Source organism: Sciurus vulgaris, assembly GCF_902686455.1.
Source record: "Sciurus vulgaris genome assembly, chromosome: 17".
NCBI lineage: Eukaryota > Metazoa > Chordata > Mammalia > Rodentia > Sciuridae > Sciurus > Sciurus vulgaris.
The window spans coordinates 61780876-61799717 of record NC_136478.1 but is presented as its reverse complement, the minus strand read 5'-3'; the positions used below and the strand labels follow the sequence as shown (position 1 = coordinate 61799717).

Below are 18842 nucleotides of genomic sequence, written 5' to 3'. Positions count from 1 at the left end.
GAGGAGATACAGCTGCTGTCTTCGGGGGTCACAGGAAGCCAGGGCTTATGAAATTGGACCTTGTTCCCCAAGAGACCACAAAGCCCCACTTAGAAAAAGGCCTGAATTTTATTAACGCCCCACGGGATGCCTCCAGGTCACCAGGCCTCAGGGCCAGGGGGTCCAAAACGGCGCAGCAGCTGCTCCTGATCCTCCAGGTCCTTCCGCACCTTCTTGCGCATGTAGAAGATGGGGCAGTCCCGGCTGAGGAGGTGGGTGTGGTCAGCCGGGGCCTGGCCAGAACGGAGCCCACGACTGGGGTGGGGGTGGGGGGCACAGGCAACTACCCCCAGGGCTGTTCCCAGGACTTTGGCCCCCGCCTGCTGCCCGCCCTCGTCCTATGGGGGCTGTTTGCTCAGTGGGCATGGGGGAGCCGATAACAGCGGGTGGCTGGCAAGGCACGGGTGGCTGTATATCACCTGTCACCTGGCGTGGGAACCCACCCCGCCCATTTGTTCCCTGGGGAAAGCCCAGCCCCACCCTGGGGGAGGGGTGTGTATTGGGAAGATGGCCATTTCTAGAGGCAGACACTGGGACCCTTTCCCATTTTGCAGGTAAGGACACTAAGATCCATAGGTAATGTAGTGACGGCCCTGGCAAAGCCCTGGGAGTCGGGAGTTAGTTCCTAAGCCACAGGCCTGGGTGTGCACACCTAGTGCAGATGACATCCTCATGCAGGCTGCCCTGACAGCGCTGGCACTGGGTCCAGAGGCGTGAGAAGCGCTCCTCCAGGGCATTCAGGTGGGACACCTGGGGAGGGCAGGGGCTGAGCAGGGCAGCCCGGCCCTCCCAACCCGCTCCCGGGCTCCCGACCTCACCTCCTTCTGATACAGCTCTGACTCCCGGGACTGGCAGAACTTGCACACTGCTCCTGGTGGGGGGTTGGGTCAGCACAGGGGTGCTGGGACTGAGCCAGGGCCCAGGCCACCCCATCTCTGTCCCTTCCCCACCCGTTGCCCATCCCGGTTTGTGAAAGTCCCCAGAGGCTGGAGAACAAGGGAAGGAGTGTGTGGGGAAAACTCCCCTGGGGAACTCCCAGGGTGCGGGCGAGGACCCTCAGGTGCGGGTGCAGGCAGAGGGGAGCCCCCGACTCAGGGCCAGGACTGGTGTTGAGCAACTCGCATTGTGACAGGGGCTGGGGTCTCACCCTGGTGGCTGAGCACTGTGCGGCAGCCGATGCAGCAGCTGCGGCGCTGGGTGAAGGCCAGGAGCCCGCCCACCTTGCCTGTGAGCACCGTCTTGCAGCGCGTGTGGTCACCCCCTGCGGGAGGGGAGGTCATGAGGCAGCCGTGCTTGTCAGTGCCCTCCACTTCCCGTGCCCCCAGGCCCCCAGCCCTTACGCAGCAGCACAGCCTCTGCACGGCCCTCGCCCAGGATGGGCTCGAAGATGCGCAGGAGTGGCTTGGCCAGCTGCTGCTCCAGGTAGTACTGTGTGTCAATGGGCAGGCTGTGCTCCAGCACAAAGAGGGGGTCCTGGGGGGGTGACATGGCAGCTCGTGCGTAGCCCAGGCTTCACTGGTCACTGGGCGGTGACATGGGGCACCACCCTGGAGGCAGTGGCAAGGCTAAGCAGGTCTGGAATGGGGTCAGAGGTCCCAGGAAGTGGCCAGGCTCTGTAACCCATGCTGGGAGCCACAGGTGGGAGACCTGTGGTCACCAAGGAAGGGCCAGAGTTCAGGGAAGAAGGCAAAGCTGTGGAAGGGGTCACAGGGGTCAGAGGTCATGCATGGGACTGAAAGCTGGGTCACACTTCTGGGTGGGAAAGGGGGTGATGAATCCAAGGGAATTAGGGCTGAGCAGCACCAGGGAGACAGAGACAGAAACCATGATGGAGTCGATGCTGGGGCACCAGGGACCCCTCTCCACAGGGGGCAGGACCACGGGGCACACTGCAGAGGCTGAACACCGGGAGCAGAGCCTCCTAGAACCGTGTCCCAGGGCGTATGGGGTGTTCTCAGGGCCCATGGGACCCGCCCATCTTGGAAAGCAGAAGTGAGAGCCGCAGAGAGCCAAGAGGCCGCAGGCAGCCCAGGTGGGCCTGACCTCGGACTTCATGTAGGCAGCCACACCCTTGGCAGCTCCGATGATCACGTAGGGGACACGGTCGCCCAGGCTGGGTGCGCTCCCAGGGTCCCGCTTCCTCATCCTGTGGGGAGACCAAGGCAGCGGGCGGGTGAGAGTGGGGGCGCACAGGAAGTGGTGGGCCCAGCTGGCAGGAGGGGCTATTTCTGGATGCCCCCCACCAGACAGACCTCTCGGCCAGCTCCACATGGGCCTGCTTGCCAGCATAGTCTGCCGCAGCGCGGGTCAGCTCCTTGGTGATGACCAGCTGGGAGATGTCAATGCGGTTGCACAGCAGGTCTGAGATGACGTCCTTCGCGTGGGCCACAGCGCCCTCAGGGTCTCTGGGGGCAGGGTGGGCCAGACAGACAGGTGTCACCAGTGGCTGAGGGCGGACTAGAACCTTTGGTGGCTCAGAGCTAAGGCACCAGGATGGGCTCTGTGGGCTGAGGCCCAGGGCAGGGAGGGGCCCCACCAGAGACTGCGAAGTGGCAAGGCAGGTGTCACTCAGCTGTGCAAGCCCACTCTCACCCTGCACACCAGAGGAAAGCTGAGTCTGACACCCGGGCCTCCAGAGGTCGGGAGGAAGGGAGGTGGATGCCTGGGTCTGAGTTGTCTACACACCTGTCCACAAGCAAGCGGCGCAGTGAGGCAGTGACCAGGTTGGCCACAAGGGGGCAGTTGTCCCTGCGCACAGCCTCCAGGCCCTTGCAGTCCATGCGGTCATGGGCATCGGGGCGGGAAGAGAAGAGCAGGCCAGCGTAGCGCTTCTTGCTGATCAGCAGGTAGGGGAAGTAGACCTGGGAGGGACCCATGGCAGAGACCTGAGACTGGGGCCGTCCAGAGTCCTGAGGCTCCTCCCAGAAACAGGACAGGCAAGGCAGGGCTAAGACGCAGGCCTCAGGCTCTCAGGAAGCCAGAGTCCAGAGCAACAGAGCCTAGGATTGTTTCTGAGCACCCTCAACACCCCAGAAACCCCCCAATCTGAAACAGGGGGATGTCGAGAGGTGGCCCCTGAAACATGGATCCAAGTTGGGGTACAATGAGGTATCCCCTCAAAGGGAAAAGAGACCAGTCCAGATGAGGGCAGAGACTCCCTCCCGTCAGGAGGCTCCACACCAGTCGGTGCTGGTGTCATGGCGGGAATGGCAGCATGAGGACTCCAAGTCACAGCGGGCACACTCAGGAGCTGGGACACCAGACAATGGTGCAGACACAGGTGGACCCCCAGAAGGTAGCCACCACATCTGATGGATCCTGGGAAGCCCCCAAATCAGGTACACTGTGACAAGATTTTTTTCCTTTTTTTTTTTTGTGGTGCTGGGATGGAACCCAGGGCTTCACTCATGCCAGGTGGACACTACCACCAAGCCACACCCCTAGCCAATGACCAGGTTTTCAAAACACAAACGCTTACTGTGAAACAAGAGCCCAGACCCACACTCAGGAGAAGACTGGTAGCAGAGCACTGGTTACTGGGTTTATGGTATGCTCAACAGCAGTCCAATTAGGTTCCCCAGGACAAGAGGCTTGAGCAGCACCAGGGGACCCCAAGCCAGAACGCTTTCAGCTTCGCAGGTACCCTGAGAATCGGAGAACCCGAGCCTGGAAAGACCCACCAGTAGAGGGCAGGGGACCCCACGTACCTTCTCAAACTCCAGCCGGATGGGTGGTGGGAAGTGACCTGACACCCAGTTTGCAGCCTCCCGTCCCAGGGCCATTGCCTCAGCCACGGAGGAGACACCGAACCGGCACATGACTGAATCAGTGTCGCCATATACCACCTGAGAAAGGGTGAGAGGGAGGATCCTTTCTGCCAATCAGGGCCCAAGGACATCCCAGGATCAAAGACGGGCTGTGACTGGGAGGCAGAGGGCCGGGGCCCAGCTCTCCTGCCCCCAGTTGTGGCCAGATAGGCCACAGTCCCTGACCTTGGCATCTGCACTGTAGCCGTTCCCCACCGTGTACTTGGACTCAACCAGTTGCTTGGTTTTCTCAATCATCTGACGTCCAAATCCAGTGACGCTCTGTGGGGTACAGAACCAGGCAGATGAAGGCCCAGGAGCTGCATGTAAAGGGCACAGGCTGGAGCCCTCGCCTCTGCCATTTCCCAGTGGCGTGAGCTTGGGTGAGCCACTCTGACTCCCTGGGCCTTGGTTTCCAAATCTGCAAACTGGGTTCTACAATTCCCCTCAACAGTATGTCAGAAATACCTGGGCTCCTCAGTTCAGAATTCTGAGCATGGACAGGAACTGACTATGCACAAGGAGACAGAGAGGCTGGAATCTGCCGAGGCCACAACTCAGTGTTTCTCTGACACTGACACTCCCAGCTGCCTCCTGAAAGCCAGAAGTTCCACCCAATCTGTGCAGTGACCCTACCTACATGCTGGCACGTGCCCCCCACTAGCAGCCTGGGCTGGGAGGGTACCACTCACATCAGGTAAGGGTCTTTACACCTGTCTTCTTTTATAGACACAGCCTGAGACTGTGGGTTGAGGACCAAGGAGAGATAAGCATAATTCTGGTTTTGTTTGTGTGGATCCAGTCAGATAATTTTTCTTCCAGGTAGTTGGGATTAGCTACGTGCCAGTGTGCAGGCAGTCTGCATCTTTCAATTAGAGCCTTTAATCCAGTTATACCCAGTGTAATCACTGATGTATTTGAACTTAAAGCTGCAGTTTTACTATTTGCCTTTTCCTTTTTTTATCTGCTTCATGTTCCTTTTTCCCCCATCTCCATTTTTGGGGTCGACTTACTACTTTATTATTATTCTATCCCCTGCCCTTATGTGCTTAAGACAGAAATAAGAAAAGAGTCCAAAAGAGTGAAGGAGCCAAGAGAAGAGGCAGGGGCAGGGTCAGTGACAGGAACCTCTAGGGAAGGCTGGGTGTCCCCCAGCTTCACCTCTGCTTTGGGGTGAAGACTGGTATCTCAACATCCACCCCTTCCCACCAGGGAGGTACCTAGAGATTGAAAGGCCAAATGAGGGAGCAGGGGTGGCACAGAGTAAGGGGTTCGCCTTGACCAAGGTAAGGTCTGGCTCTAGCCTGGCCCGAGGAGGGGCCCTCAGGGTGCTTGGACTGTCCTGCCTGGTAAGAGTGGCTTTGTTTACATGAGACCTTCAGCCACACCAGGCAGTTCATCAAACAAGACCTTGGTGGGGGTCTTGGGCCACCATTATCAGTGTGACACCAGGGAGGCGAACCTGAAGACTGAATAATAACTAAGGTCAGTCACATGGGTGGCTTCCGTCTACAGGAGTGACCAAGGCTCAGGTGAACTTCCCTGGTTCAATGCTCCCGTGTCACATGTCACTGCTGGGAGGACAAATGAATGCTCCATGCTTGGTCCTTCCTCGGCCCTTAGCCTACATCCCACCTTCCTGGCTGATTTTAATCTGTAGCCTTTTGCTATGTTAAATCACAACCCTGAATAAACAACTGTCCTGAACGAATACTTTCAGCCCATCAGTGAGTCTGAGTAGTCTCAGGGGCCCCAAACTGCGGATGAGTGGGAGTATGCACAGGCTCCTCCGCCCCGAGTTCCTCTGGCCAGCATTCCTGCCAAGCCTTCCACCCAATCCTAGGCAGCCTCATGCGCTGCCAGGGACAGAGAGAGCTCCTCATGACTGGAGACAACCAAGCAGAGGAACACACTGTCTAGAATGTGCTACAGTCCCCAAAGCCCGGGGAACTGGGTAAGAGGTCCATTCTGGGGCTCTCTTGGGCACAGACTCCAGCTTGGCAGACTCTCAGGCCTCTGAGGTGTCCCTGCCACGGGTACGCAGGCCAGGTGCTGGGCCACTGAGGGAGACAGGACCCTGCTTGGAGCTGGCGTTGGTGAGCCTCCTGGCTGGGTTCTTCACAGGGTGGAGGACGACTCTGCTTGCTCTGACAGTGGCTGAGATCAAGTTACCCAGCTGAGGACACAGCAAGTCCTGCCTGGCTGTGCTGCTGGGTGTCCTCCAGCCTTCCCCAGTCCCCAAGCAGACATGGTTCTATCCCTGTGTTAGGAAAAGAATCTGCCCTCCTCTCCTTACCCCCTGCAAGGACCAGGGAGGTGGGCTTAAGAGTAGACTGTAGGGGCAGTGGGTCTGTCAGGTGGTGCTGTGACACATGGAGAAAACAGGCAAACCTGCTTCTCTCCCCCAGGTTACCTGGCCTCCACCTGGGCATCCCGAGTGCCCCTGCCTGGCCTCACTGGACCCTCAGCGGAGCCATGAAGAGCACTGCATCCTAAACATTCCATCAAGGTCCACCACCCCAAGTGAACTGCACAAGCACAGAAGCCCTAGTGTTCTCCTACTGTCCATACCTGCCAGGGACGAGCGATGCCCAGCTCCCAGCACATGCTCAACAGGAGCCAGCTACTCTGGCCACATTGGCATCCTCTCTCCAAAGGCCAAGGCAGTGGTGCAAGCAGGCCGACCTCCCTGTGCAGCTCCTCCACACAGAGCCCCACTTTCCCTCTGCAGCGCCCTCCTGCCACCCCCTCCTGTTTGCCAGGGGCCTGAGGGCTCACCTGTGAGATCTCCAAGCATGGCAGCTTGCCCACCTGGGCACCGGTGAAGCCATATACGGAGTTGGCGCTCACCTTCAGCGCCAGTTGCCGCCCGTCCAGGACCTGCCGCCGAAGGGGGTCTGTCTCCTGGGCCAGCTCAGCCTTGGCCCTAGGAGGAAGTAGGGTTGAAGGTCACTCAGGCAGTGCCCCAAGTCTCAGGGGAGACCACAGGCTTAGGGAGGGTCCCTGCCCACAGACCATTCAAGGTGCCTTTCTTGGAGGGAGTGTGCACTGCACAGAGGAGCCTGGCCGTGGGAAGGGGGTGTGCGCACAGCCACAGGTAACTCAGACAGGCAGTCCTGGGGGCAGGGGCAGGGGCGGGGGCAGGGAGGAGCAGGGATTGCTGAGCTCCCTTTGCAAGTCTGAACTCTGAGCAAGGGTAGGAGGGGGCTTGGGAGACCACCTCTTCCGGGCACTGAGCAGATTCTCCAGGATCTGGGGCAGCAGCCCCTTGCGCACGGATGTCTTCACAAACTCGTCCCCCGTGGGTGTCTTGATGAACTGATCTGCCATCAGGCTGGGTGGGAGGACAGTAAGCTTCCTCAGGCTGTGAGTGCCTCAGGCTCTCAAGATCCCCCACCTCTTGTGGTTCCCTTTCCCTGTCCACAACTTCTGGCCTGTGCCTGTCACCCCCACAGACTATGAGCCTGGAGGCAGGGCCCCAACCACCTGGGCAGACACATCCTGAATGTGGGAGTCATACCCCAGTTTCTGGGCAGCCCCGGGCCGTAGGAGCGTGGTATAGCACAGGTTGTGAGCCATCATGATGGATGGGTACAGCGAGGAGAAGTCCAGGGTGGCAATGGGGACATCATAGTACCTGTGAGGAGTGGCCACCGGAGAGGTCAGGGCTAGGAGCCCCCATTCTGTGCTGCCCCCCCGGTCTTGGAGCCTCACCCTTTGAGGGGCTCGATGACTGTGGCTCCTGTGTAGTCCTCGCCGCCCTCTGTTTTCACCACGGGCATCAGCAGCCCCTCACGCATGGCCTGGGGAGGGGCTGGGTGAGTGACCAGCATGGAGCACCCGGCAGGGACAGGTGCAGAGGGGCCTGCTCAAGGCCACTGACCTGCCGCAGCAGCTGGGACACAACCTTGACCTGCTGGCCACGGCTGAGCAGGTAGCTGAGGGGCACCCCGGTGACACGCGCCATCTCCACGGCGTTCACCAGCACCATGAGTCGCTCGAGCAGCCGCAGAGGCAGGAAGGCGTCCTTGAGACAGTACACAGCCAGGCGGCGGCGAGTCTGGTCATTCCCGTTCTGGAGTCAGCACCATGGGGTCACGTCAGGGCAGGGTGAAGGGGGAGCCAGGGGAAAACAATGGATGGTGGCTGGGGTGGCTGGGGGCCAGGGAGTCTGGGGAGTCATAGGATCTGAGGGAGGGGCAGCCTGAGGAGTTGGTGTGGATGGGGGTTCAGGGCAGGAGAGCAGAGCAGACACAGGTCACAGGAGTGGGAGAGGTCAGGGAAAGGTAAGTGGCAGACTGGGGCCAGCAGGGTGGACAAGGTCAGGGCAGGCACAGCACCTGCAGGTCAGTGATGATGCTGTGCTGCACGTCCTCCTTTTGCTCGCCCAGGAAGTGGAAGCTCACGGCGTTGAGTGTGTAAGAGCGGAGCTTGTACTCCCGAAGCAGCACCTGGGGTGGGCAAGCACTGCGTGGGCGCAGGTGCAGGCAGTGGCATCCGGAGCCCTGGGCTTGGCTCACCAGGCCATACCTGCAGCATGTCCATCTGCACGCGGCCCACCATGCTGACCACCTTGCTCTCTCGCCGGCCCATCTGCTTCGACTGGAATGAGGAGTCCCGGATGTTGGAGCGGAGGCCGGCCACTCGGCCCAGGAAAGGGAAAGCCTGCACCTGATGGGAGGGTAACAGTCATGTGGCCAGGATGATCCCAGGTGGGGGCAGGCTGGCCCCTGCCCAGGGCCCAGGCCCCACCAGGCACAGGAGCTGGAGACTAACCACAGTCCTATACATGATGTGGGGGTGCTGGGAGCAGGGGCAGCTCCTGGAGCCTGGACCCATGGGCTGTGGGGGTTGGAGGTAGGAGGGAACCAGGGAGGGCAGAGCTGCACGGGGCTGAGAGACACAGCATAGCCTGAGGGTCTATGGGCGGGGAGCTGCCCAGGGCTGCACCAGATGGGGAGTGGGCAGGGCCTGGGGACAGCCAGGAGAGAGCAGGGTGGTAGGCAGCCTGGAGAGCCCAGCTGGCACCAGAAGAGGTGGACCGAGCACCCTCGGAGCAGGGGTAGAGGGGGTCCTCTAAGCTGCTGGGGCACGAGGGAGCACAGGGAGCAGCAGCCTGGCTGCCCATGCCAGGGTCAGGGCTGGACTTGCTGGCTCGGCTGGGGGCCATAGGTCTGTTCTGCAGTGTTTCGTTACCACATAGGGCAAACACAGAAAAACAAAAAAGTAACACATTATATCCCATTAGGAGTTAGTTACATCCCCCTCTAAGCCCTAACCTCCAGCACCACAGAACATGGTATTATTTGCAAACACAAGTCAGCAAGTGGATTAAGATGATGTCCTTGGAGGGCACCTTACTCCATTATGACCATGTCCTTAGAAAGGGCGAACTTAGACCCAGAGATGCACCAAGGAAGGGCAGAGCAGGCCACCTGCAAGCTGAGATGCTTCCTCCAGCCCCAGAGGGACCAGCCCCTTGCCTACCCCATGCCTTAGCTTTACCTCCAGAACCTTGAGGGAACCTCTTCTGTGGCTTCAAGCCGCCCAGCCTGAGTCTTCGTCCCAGCAGCTGGGACACGGGGCTCTTGCACCCCCATCCACCCCCAACTCAGCAGCGTCTGCCTGTGTGTACCTGGTACACCCTCGACCTTCTGCCCTTTTGCTTCCCTATTCCTTTCCTCCTTCCCAGTCAGCCCCGAGCCCCTGCCTGCTGCACTCCACGGCTCTGAACAGTGGCCACTTCCTCACTTAACAGCAGCACCCGCCTCACCTTGGACTGAGCAGGGCAGGGCAAGGCCCAGGGTGTCTGGAATCTCGGGATGACAGGCTACAGGCATACAGAGCAAGGATGGCCCCAAGAAGGACAGGGCCATAGGAAGGGGAGCCTCCCCACTGGCCAGGCCCTCACCTTGAGGATCTGGGCCCGAGAGATGAGGTACGGGAGGTCGAAGTTCTGAATGTTGTAGCCAGTGATCACGTCAGGATCCACGGCACGAACGAAGGCAGACCAGGCCTGGGGGCAGGAGCACAGGGATAAGCCTCAGATACCCCTGCTCCCAGAATGTTCCAGAAGCCCCTCGGCACTTCTGAAAATATCACAGAACCCAAAGGAGAAGTGTTTAGCCCAAGCATCCAGACTTCAGCACAGAGCCACTTTAGTGCCCAGGGGCCTGCCCACCACAGCTTGGGACAAGGTGCTGAGGACACATCAGGACACAGAACGAGAGCCACCTGGAGCAGCTCCTCTTCCCGCTCGTAGCTCTGAACCTTGGCACCCAGGATAGGAGCACAGGGTCGCAGGGTGAGTGCCAGGCGCAGGAAGGGCTCTGGCTCACCCCAGCGCAGGCCTAGAGAGCAAATCTGGATCACGGGGTCCCGCTCAGGCTCCGGGAAGATGCCTGAGGAAAAAGCAGAGGGAAGCGGGGATGCAGGGGACCTGACTCCTGCCTTCCTCCCAACACATGTGGGTGCTGCAGCTCCAGATCTTCCCCAGAACATCCACACCTCTGTCCCCACGGCCTCCCGTTCCCCTGATCACTCCATTCCAAGCCCAGGACTGGGAAAGTAGAGCCCTAGGGTCTCTGCCGGGAACACTCTCCCCACCCTCCACCAGCCTGAGCTTGGCACACCTCAGGCCCTGGGGACAGACCTTTGCGACCAGCACACTCAATGTCGAAGCTGAGCACACGCAGGGGCGCAATGCGCTGCCATGGCCCTTCTGGGGAGTGACTGACCACATCTGACCATAGCACATCTGCCTCCAGCTGACACAGCGTAACCTGAGGGATGAGGTCTGTCAGCGGCAGCAGGATCCTGGCTTCCTGTCTCCCAGAGAGCCACATACCTTCTCCTCTGGCCTCAGGAGGTACTTCCCAGCTGGGAGCTCCAGCCAGTTGCAGCCGACAATGTCTGTATCCACCATGAACCTGGAGGGATGAAGGGGGCAGACGCTGGATGGGGACGTGTGGGAGTGAGGCTAGGGCAGAGGGTGGGGAAGAGGGAGATGGGCACTGTACCGGATCTCAAAATCCACGTTGGCCTCATAGGGTGCGAAGCTGGGGGTTCCCAGGCCTGCCACACGGATGCCCTGTTCGAGAAGGCGACGGGCAGGAGCCACAAGGCGGGGCAATGCCAGGGTGATGCGCAGGAATGGAGATGGGCCATGCCCGTGGTACCCAAACATGCCTGGGGAAAGAGAAGGCTGGGACCAGTCCACAGCCCCCAACCCCCACTGGTCCCCAGGTGACACTCACTTTCTCGAGAACACAGCTCCACAGCCAGCACCGCAGGCCCTGTGAGCTCCTTGCCCCCACGCTGGTCCCGGCTGATGGCTACATTCAGCTCCCTCTGTAGGTCACCCAGGTGCTCAGCTCCAAAACCTGGTGTGGGGGGTCCAGTCAGAGGGGCCTCAAGACCAGAAGAGGGGACTCCCTGGTCAGGGGCTACTCACCAGGAGGTGCTGGGGTGTAGAAGTAGGGTGCGAAGCCATGGATGTGGCAGCAGACAGAGACGCCCTCATCTGTGACCCCAAAGGCACGGAGCACAGGCACAGCACCACAGGGTGGCACAGGCCTCCCTGGCAGGGGCTGCGCGGGGCCTGGAGAGGTCACAGGGTAAGGCAGGTGACCTCAGGTTCTGCAAAGGTCTCTTCTCCAGATGCACCCCTGCAGCCTGTGCGCCCACTCGCCCTTGGTAGCCTCTGCCCCAGTGCCATTCTCCACTAAGGCTGGAAGGAGGCCCGCCTTGGAACCACAGCACAGAGGACATTGCTCAGAAAGAGTGAAACTGACCACTGGGGCCTAAGTGCAGCGTCACGAGCACTAAAGCATGGTGGACATGGGGTTGTGGGCATTTCATGCTCAGGCAGCTCCCCCAGGCTGCCCGTGTCATCCCCCAGCCACAGCACCCGCGAAACGTCAAGACCATCCACATAATGGAACCATCCAGCACAGAATGTGTTCAATCTGCCTTCTTGCAAATGGCAGAGTGAGAGTATATGCCCTTCCTCGCCTCCTGCTCTGGGTAGTGCCAGCTACCCTGTCCTTCCCTCCCACAGCCATGATCACTATGGCGAGGACTGCCTGGGTCCACTCCTCCCATAGGCTGTGACTGCCAGAGAGGCAGAGCCAGGACGCCTCCCCCAGCCCACTTCTACCCCCACAACTCACCCACATAATGGTCAATCTCCAGCTGCTGGAAGATGAGGGGCTCTGTTTGGGGGTCCAGGGGAGGTGGGGCAGGCCGCAACCAGCGGGAATCTATGGCTGCAGAAGGGAATTGCCCTGGAAGGGGGTGCGGAAGCAGGGTCTGATGGAGTTATGGTCCACCCTTAGAAAGAAATACTACCCTCCAAGGCCAGCCCATGGTTCCTCGATGGCCTGATTTATAGGATGCCAGGTGCAGGTGGGGATCTGAGTGAGGCAGGAAATTCAGCAGACATTGGGGGGTTAAGGGTCAGAATCAAAATGGAAGCTGCAAGCCATGAAGGATGCATACTGATGTGGGGTCAAAGGTCATCCCTTCAGAGGACCCAAAGTGGGCCCGAGGTCAGTTTTATGGCTGAGTCCAGAAGCAAGACTGCAGGGGCTCCCCACTACAAGCCTCACCATCTGAAGCCCCCTCCAGGGCCAGCTGCGGCTCCTCCTCCTCCTGCTCTCGCAGCCTCTGCTCGGCCTCCATCTCTTCCATCAGCGCCAGATCCTCTTCAAACTGGGATGGTGGAAGTGCCTCATCCTCATCCCAGAGTCCCCGACGAGCCCTCTTTGGGGGCACCCCAGGACCCGGGCCTGACTGCCGCTTGCCATCCATCCTGCTGAGAAAGGGGAGTTTGGTGGGGTTCTGATCAGACCCCCATCTTCTCCACGGCCTCCCAGGCACCCACAGGCACCCACCGTGACCATGAGCCTTTTAATACTCTGGAGTGGCTAAGGAGTGACCCAGCTCCAGCCCACATTCCAGATGCTCAGGCACCTTTTAGTGTACCCATTCTACCCACCTGTTTAATCCTTCCTCACCTGTTCCAGCTCCCACATCCCTTTCCCTGTTTACCCCAGCCCTCCTTCCCTGCCTCCCATCAGGGTCCTCAGCATACCCCTTGATTTCTCAGAAGCCTCTGTCCCTGATGCCCTCCATACCCACCAGCCCAGCTGCCCAGCTATGCTTCAGATAAATAGTGGGCCAGTAGCAATGCTCAGTGCCAGAGGGGTCTGAAGCACATTTGACCAAGTCCCTTCCCTGTCTGAGACTCACACTGACACAGATACCAGACACCCTGGGGGCTTCTCACTGTGATCCAAGGTCAAATGCCCTTTCCAGGTGAGGAAGTTTCGCCCACAGGACCCTGTGCCCTTCCCCCAAGGGCTCTGTGCTTGCCTGCCACTCTCCAGCTCCCTCGTGCAGAATGCACAGGCCGCGCACCCTCGCCCTCCACGCTTGAGCAAGAGCTCCGATGAGGACATAGATAAGCACAGCGCAAGGACCAGCCGAGGACACTTAGCATGACTCAGGAAAATGATCAAACAGTGCTCTTAATGTCTTCCAACTGTCCCCAGGTGTCCTTTACAGCAACCCACCCCACCCAGGAGCCTCGTGCAGACTGCTTTTTTTCTTTTCTTTTTGTGCTACTGCGGGTTGAACCCAGGGTCCTTTACCTCTCTGAGACATCCCCAGTCCCACCCCTTTTCTTTGCAGTACTGGGGACTGAACTCAGCTCTATCAGGAAGCTACACCCCCAGCCCTTTATTTTTGATTTTGAGAAAGGGTTTCACCAAGTTGCCCAGGCTGGCCTTGAACTTGCAATCCCCCTGCTTTAGTCCCCTGAATTGCTAGGCTTACAAATGTGTGCATTTGTGCCCAGCTTAGTCCAGACCTTATCAAAGACATGCTGCAATTCTGAACTGACAGAGGATATGTGAAGATGTGTGCGTGTGGCACATAACGAATACTTCTCGACATTAAAGAGGAGCCAGTGACTGAGAAACACAAAGGAGAGAATCTCGAAAACAAACCGTGTGGCAGCGCAGCTCAGGGACAGAGCTGGCTCAATACCCAGCACTGCAGAAAACAAACCCGAACAAGCTTTGTGCAAAGCCAGACATAGACTTTCTTTTCAGGTGATGGAATGTTCTGAAACTAGACAGAGGTGCTAGATGAACTACACAGTGAACGTACTGAATGCTGCTGAGTTGTTCACTTTAAATGGTTGATTTCATCTCAGTACCAGAGGCAAGTCTACACTGCATGACACCACTTACATAGAACAGACACGCTGGTCTATGGTACTAGAAGTCAGGCTAGTGGCTGCTTCTAAGGTGGGAGAGAATGACAAGGAAGGGGCGCAGGGAAATTTCCTGGATGCCAGAAACACATGGCACATTTAACTGCACACCTGTAACTTGTGCATTTCACTTAATGTAAATTACAGCTCAATTACAAACATAAAAGTTTGGAGGCGATTCCCTATCTAGGGATTTATGCTACAGATATATTATCATATCTGAAAACAACTACACTTACAAGGTTATTTCCGGCAGCATTGTTTGAAATCCCAAAAGACTGGAAACCACCTAAATGTCCGCCCCTAGGGTACTGTTCAAATAAATTACGTTAATTCTACTCAATGGAATACTATGCAGCTCTATAAAGGAAGGAGGAAGCTCTCCAGGTGGTGATAGGGAAGGCTCTCAAAGAGGCATTGTTCAGTAGATAAAGCAAGGTACAGAAGGTGTACTTAGACTTTCACATTTTGTTTAAAAAAAAAAAAAAAAAGATATCTAAGAAAATGTTTGCCCTGATTCAAGTCACTGGGAAACAATCAAACAAATCCAAAGTGGAGGCTGGCAACGGCTGGGCGGGATCTTTAAAACAGTTGATGCCATAAAAGGAAAAGAAAAAGCCATCGTGATGATGAAATGAAATCCAGACACTACCCTGGATGAAGATGGAAACCAGCTCTGAAGGATACAACTGGGACAACTGGGATTCAATGACAGAATACACCAGCTCACGTTAACCTGCCCAACTCGTTACTACGCTGTACTTGGCAGTGGACATCCCTGTTCCTGGAGGAAGGATCATCATGACCACAATTTTCAAATAGTTCAGCCAAAATCAGAGAAAGGAATATGTGTCCATGTGCTTGAGACAAAGCATACCAGGCCTCGCTGGGCACTAGTGACCAGGCAGGGGGAAGGGAAGGGTAGGGCGGCCAGTGGTACTCAACTGGCAATGTCTCTGCAGGTTTGAAACTTTTCAGAAAGCAAGCTGGGGAGGAACTACGTACCCAGGTGGGTGGAGGAAAACATACTTGTCCCTGATGCATCAGTCTGGAAGGAAACTGGTAGCGCTGGTTTCCAGAGACAGGGTGGATTGATGGCTTCACTAACAGCTTTATTCAGCTATCAATTCACACAACATATAGTCCACCGTGAAGTACCGTTCAGTGGTTTTTAGAGTATTTTCAGTTGTGCAACTGTGATTAAAATTTGATTTAGGACACTTTCATCCCCCCAAAAGACAGTACCTTTACCTATCACCCACACTAAGCCAATGTCCCAGCCCTGGGGAACCCCTCATCGAGGCTCTGTGGATTTGCCTACTCTGGGAAGGTCCTATATGGAATCTTAGAAGGTCTCGTCCCCTTGATGTTTGCAAGGTCCATCCTGCTCAGTGCTCAGTTCCTCTCTGTGCCTGTTCTCCCTCTGCGTGGAGAGACCATGCTTTGTTTTTCCACTACCAGCTGATAAGCACTAGAAGGAAAGCCCCTGTGTCCACCCCTCTCACCAGCCCCTCAGCAGCACATGCTCAAAGGCAACCGACCTCAGTGATCAAATGCCACCAAGGCCTCCGGGGCAGAAGCTGGTTTCCTGTGGCTCTCCTCTCAATGACCTCATCCCATCTCACAAACCTGACAGCTGGTTTGTTTCGTTCTTGTTTTTTTGAGGTGCTAGAGATGGAACCCAGGGCTCCCTCATTCTAGGCAGGTACTCTGCAACTGGGCCCTGCCCCCAGCCCTCCTGGCAGCTGCAGACTCTCCACCGACACCTTCCCCTGTGTGTCTCCAGCCTGGGACTCCAACTGACAGAACCAACGGCTCTCTGGACATGTCCACTGGGAGTTGGGAGCATGTCCCTCCAGGCCTCTTGGACTATAAGGTGAGCAAGCTGCTCCCCGAGCACTGAGCAGGATGGACCTTGCAAACATCAAGGGGACGAGACCTTCTAAGATTCCACACAGGACCTTCCCAGAGTAGGCAAATCCACAGAGCCTCGATGAGGGGTTCCCCGGGGCTGCACGTCAATCCCCCCCCCCCCCCAATTCAGCAGCGCTATTTTCCATCAGGCCAAGGCTTTGGAGCCACCTAGATTTTTCTCTTCCCCCAACACACACATTCCACTGTAAACCATGCCCCTGGGCCTTCCCCAGACCCCAGCCCAACTGCTTCCACCCTGCATGGGCACTGCTGCTGTCTGTCTCCCTCTGCTGGAAGGAGAGCTCAGTGCAGGCTGGATGGGCCTGTCGGCCAAAGTCTGCCAGGAGCCCCTGAGAGCACCTGGCACACAGAGGGCCCCGGAGAAATGGGAATAGATGACTGGACTCCCTCTGGGCCCCCTCATCTCACCCTGCCTGGCTATGCTCCACATGGCAGCCAGACGGATTCTGCACAAACAGGCCAGACCATCCTGTTCCTCTGCTCAGACCCTGCCCCCGATTCCCTTCTCAGAGTGACAGCCAAGTCCTCGTCACAGCCCCCAGCTTCTTCTCACCAACTTGGACCCTCTCCCTAACTCACTGGGCTGCAGCGACCAGACTTGCCACTCCTTAACTACCAGGCACAGTTCAAGCTCAGGCCCTGGTACAGGGGTTCACACCCCAATCTCTTCCCCAGGGATCTGTCCCCGTCTCCCCCCACCACGCCTCTGCTCCCTGCTTGTGGAGCAGCTGCTCTCCTGGCCTCCCCAACCCTCTTCCTGTCCTTTTTCCGGATGGCGCTTACTGTCTTGTACACTGCATCCATTCTCAGAATTCTCAGAATGGTCCCAAGAGAGTGACAAGCACTTCAGGTGAGAGTTGGTAGGAGAAGCTCACTGTCGGCTCACCCAGACCTATGGAACAGGACTTCTGTGGGGCTGTGTCGTGAGCATCTCAAGGAGGTTCAGCTGATGAGTTCCTCAAAAACAGAGATCAGGGTCTTGCCCAAGTCAGGGTCCCCAGCATTACAGGTCACTTCCAGATGTGAGTTTAGACTCCCACCAAGTGTTACCAACTTTGATGAGTACTCCCTGAGCCTCCATTACTTTGCTTGGCTCCCAAAGACCAGCACTGCCTGCCTCTCTCTCTCTTTTCCCCCCAACTTAAGCATTTAGTACTGCCTCTTGAGAGCGCACAGCACCCTGAGCAGAGATCTCCTGCTCTCCCTACCAAACTGAATTATCACTGGCTCCCCAGTACCCTGCAAAGGACTTGCCACAAGAGCAGGTGCCTGAAGGGCTGAAGAACATGCTGGGAGAAGAGAAGGGCATGGCAAATGTCAGGCTTAAGAAACGAACCTCTCTAAGGGGCCTGGGAAGAAGATGTGCAGGAGAAGGAGGAAGGACAAGGCAACAGGTTTCTGGAGCTGAGAGCAATGTCATCACTCTTCCCTGCCTCCTCACTCCTCCAGCTGAGCACTGCCCTTAAGGTGTACCCCAAACCTTCTCCCTCTGGACCCCTGCTCAAACCACAAACCCAGGGATCACCTAGAGCTCATCCTCTTCTCACCCACATGGCCTGTCAATTCTCGGTAGGCCTGAGATCCCCCACTGTGCCCTTACCTTCTAACTCCGCTCTCCTTCCACTCTTACTCCTGCTACAATACAATCTCCACCTGGCAGCTGGCAAATTTTTCAAAATGCAGGCAGATCTTACTGTCCCATGCTCAAATCTGCCCATGGTTCCCCAGTAAACCCAGAACAAAAGCAAAACCCCAAACTAATGCTTACAAGTCCCTACAGGACCTAGCCCCGTAATTTATATTTCCTGTTCCTTCACCTTAAGCCACAAACACACCAGGCTCCTTTCTACCTCAGGGCCTTTGCACTTGCCAGTCCTTTGCCCAGTTCTTTCCTTACAAGGCTGATTTATCTCAAACAAAACATTCCCTGTCAGATTGATTCCGGGTCACTCTTGCTAAGGACGCCCCATCGTGGTCACGTGAGCCTGTTATTTTCTCCTCCTATAAGCCACCACTGCCTGAAAGCATGGCTTTACTATCATTTACTACTTGTCTCTCGTCTGTCCTCCTGAGACGTGGACCTTCTCAGACTTGGTGATGCTGCAGCCACTGTTCCTAAGGCAGTTCTATAAACAATCTAGCGAATACGGGACCACACCCCGCTCACAGGTGCACCAACCATACCCCCAGTGCCTCGCGGGCCGGGACCCCAAAGCCAGGCCCCGCCCCGCGAATGCACTCCCGCACGCCAGGATTCCCGGTCGCCGCACGGTCCAGCGCGGCCCCGCAGACCACCGGTCCCTGTCCCTCTTCCTCGCGCCCCCGAGGCAAGGGGTCCCTCCTGCCACCATGTCCCACGCGAGCTCTTAGTACACTCCCTCAGGACTCCGTGCCCGGCACCTCGAGACCCCCTCCCCGCTTGGCCAGTTCCACCTATTCCCCTCTCCCTTACTCACCCGCTTCAAACAGGATTTCCCGCCACAGCGTACGCCGCCGTGAACCCTGACTCCGGCGCGCGCAGGCGCAGAGGCGCTGCGCGCCGAGCTGGGCCACGCCCCTGCCCCGCCAGTGTGGCCATGGCCACGCCCAACCTGGCAGCGCTCCACGCCCCGTTTTCCCCAACGATGAGACAAGCCACGCCCCTCCTCTCCGCTGGAGTAGCCCCCCGCCCCCCGGTTGACCACAAATTCCCGATAACCCCACCCCTCGTGATGTACGTGGCCCAAGGCCACGCCCTCCAGGCTGCTGCCTTCCGGGCCCAAAGTAGTCCGCTAGATCAGCGG

General features: G+C 57.7%; 1 protein-coding gene across 2 annotated transcripts; it reads right to left on the bottom strand.

Moving 5' to 3' along the window:
• Window positions 1-89: 89 nt before the first annotated feature.
• On the bottom strand, window positions 90-18692 carry POLD1 (DNA polymerase delta 1, catalytic subunit). 2 transcript variants are annotated; one of them, XM_079117998.1, is made up of 27 exons: window positions 18516-18691; window positions 12455-12657; window positions 12017-12130; window positions 11299-11445; window positions 11102-11227; window positions 10865-11033; window positions 10693-10774; window positions 10498-10627; window positions 10080-10246; window positions 9757-9861; window positions 8376-8516; window positions 8186-8296; window positions 7729-7920; window positions 7560-7648; window positions 7366-7482; window positions 7066-7179; window positions 6624-6771; window positions 4032-4127; window positions 3747-3884; window positions 2725-2900; window positions 2292-2444; window positions 2083-2185; window positions 1380-1512; window positions 1187-1300; window positions 858-910; window positions 692-789; window positions 90-243 (listed from the first exon to the last, which is right to left on the bottom strand). In XM_079117998.1, the coding sequence occupies exons 2-27, from the start codon at window positions 12654-12656 to the stop codon at window positions 138-140; spliced, it is 3324 nt and encodes a 1107-aa protein (XP_078974124.1). In that variant the 5' UTR covers window position 12657; window positions 18516-18691; the 3' UTR covers window positions 90-137. The 2 variants fall into 2 exon arrangements, with proteins under 2 accessions (XP_078974124.1, XP_078974125.1); XM_079117999.1 differs by lacking the exon at window positions 858-910 and having other exon boundaries at window positions 18516-18692.
• Window positions 18693-18842: the final 150 nt, after the last annotated feature.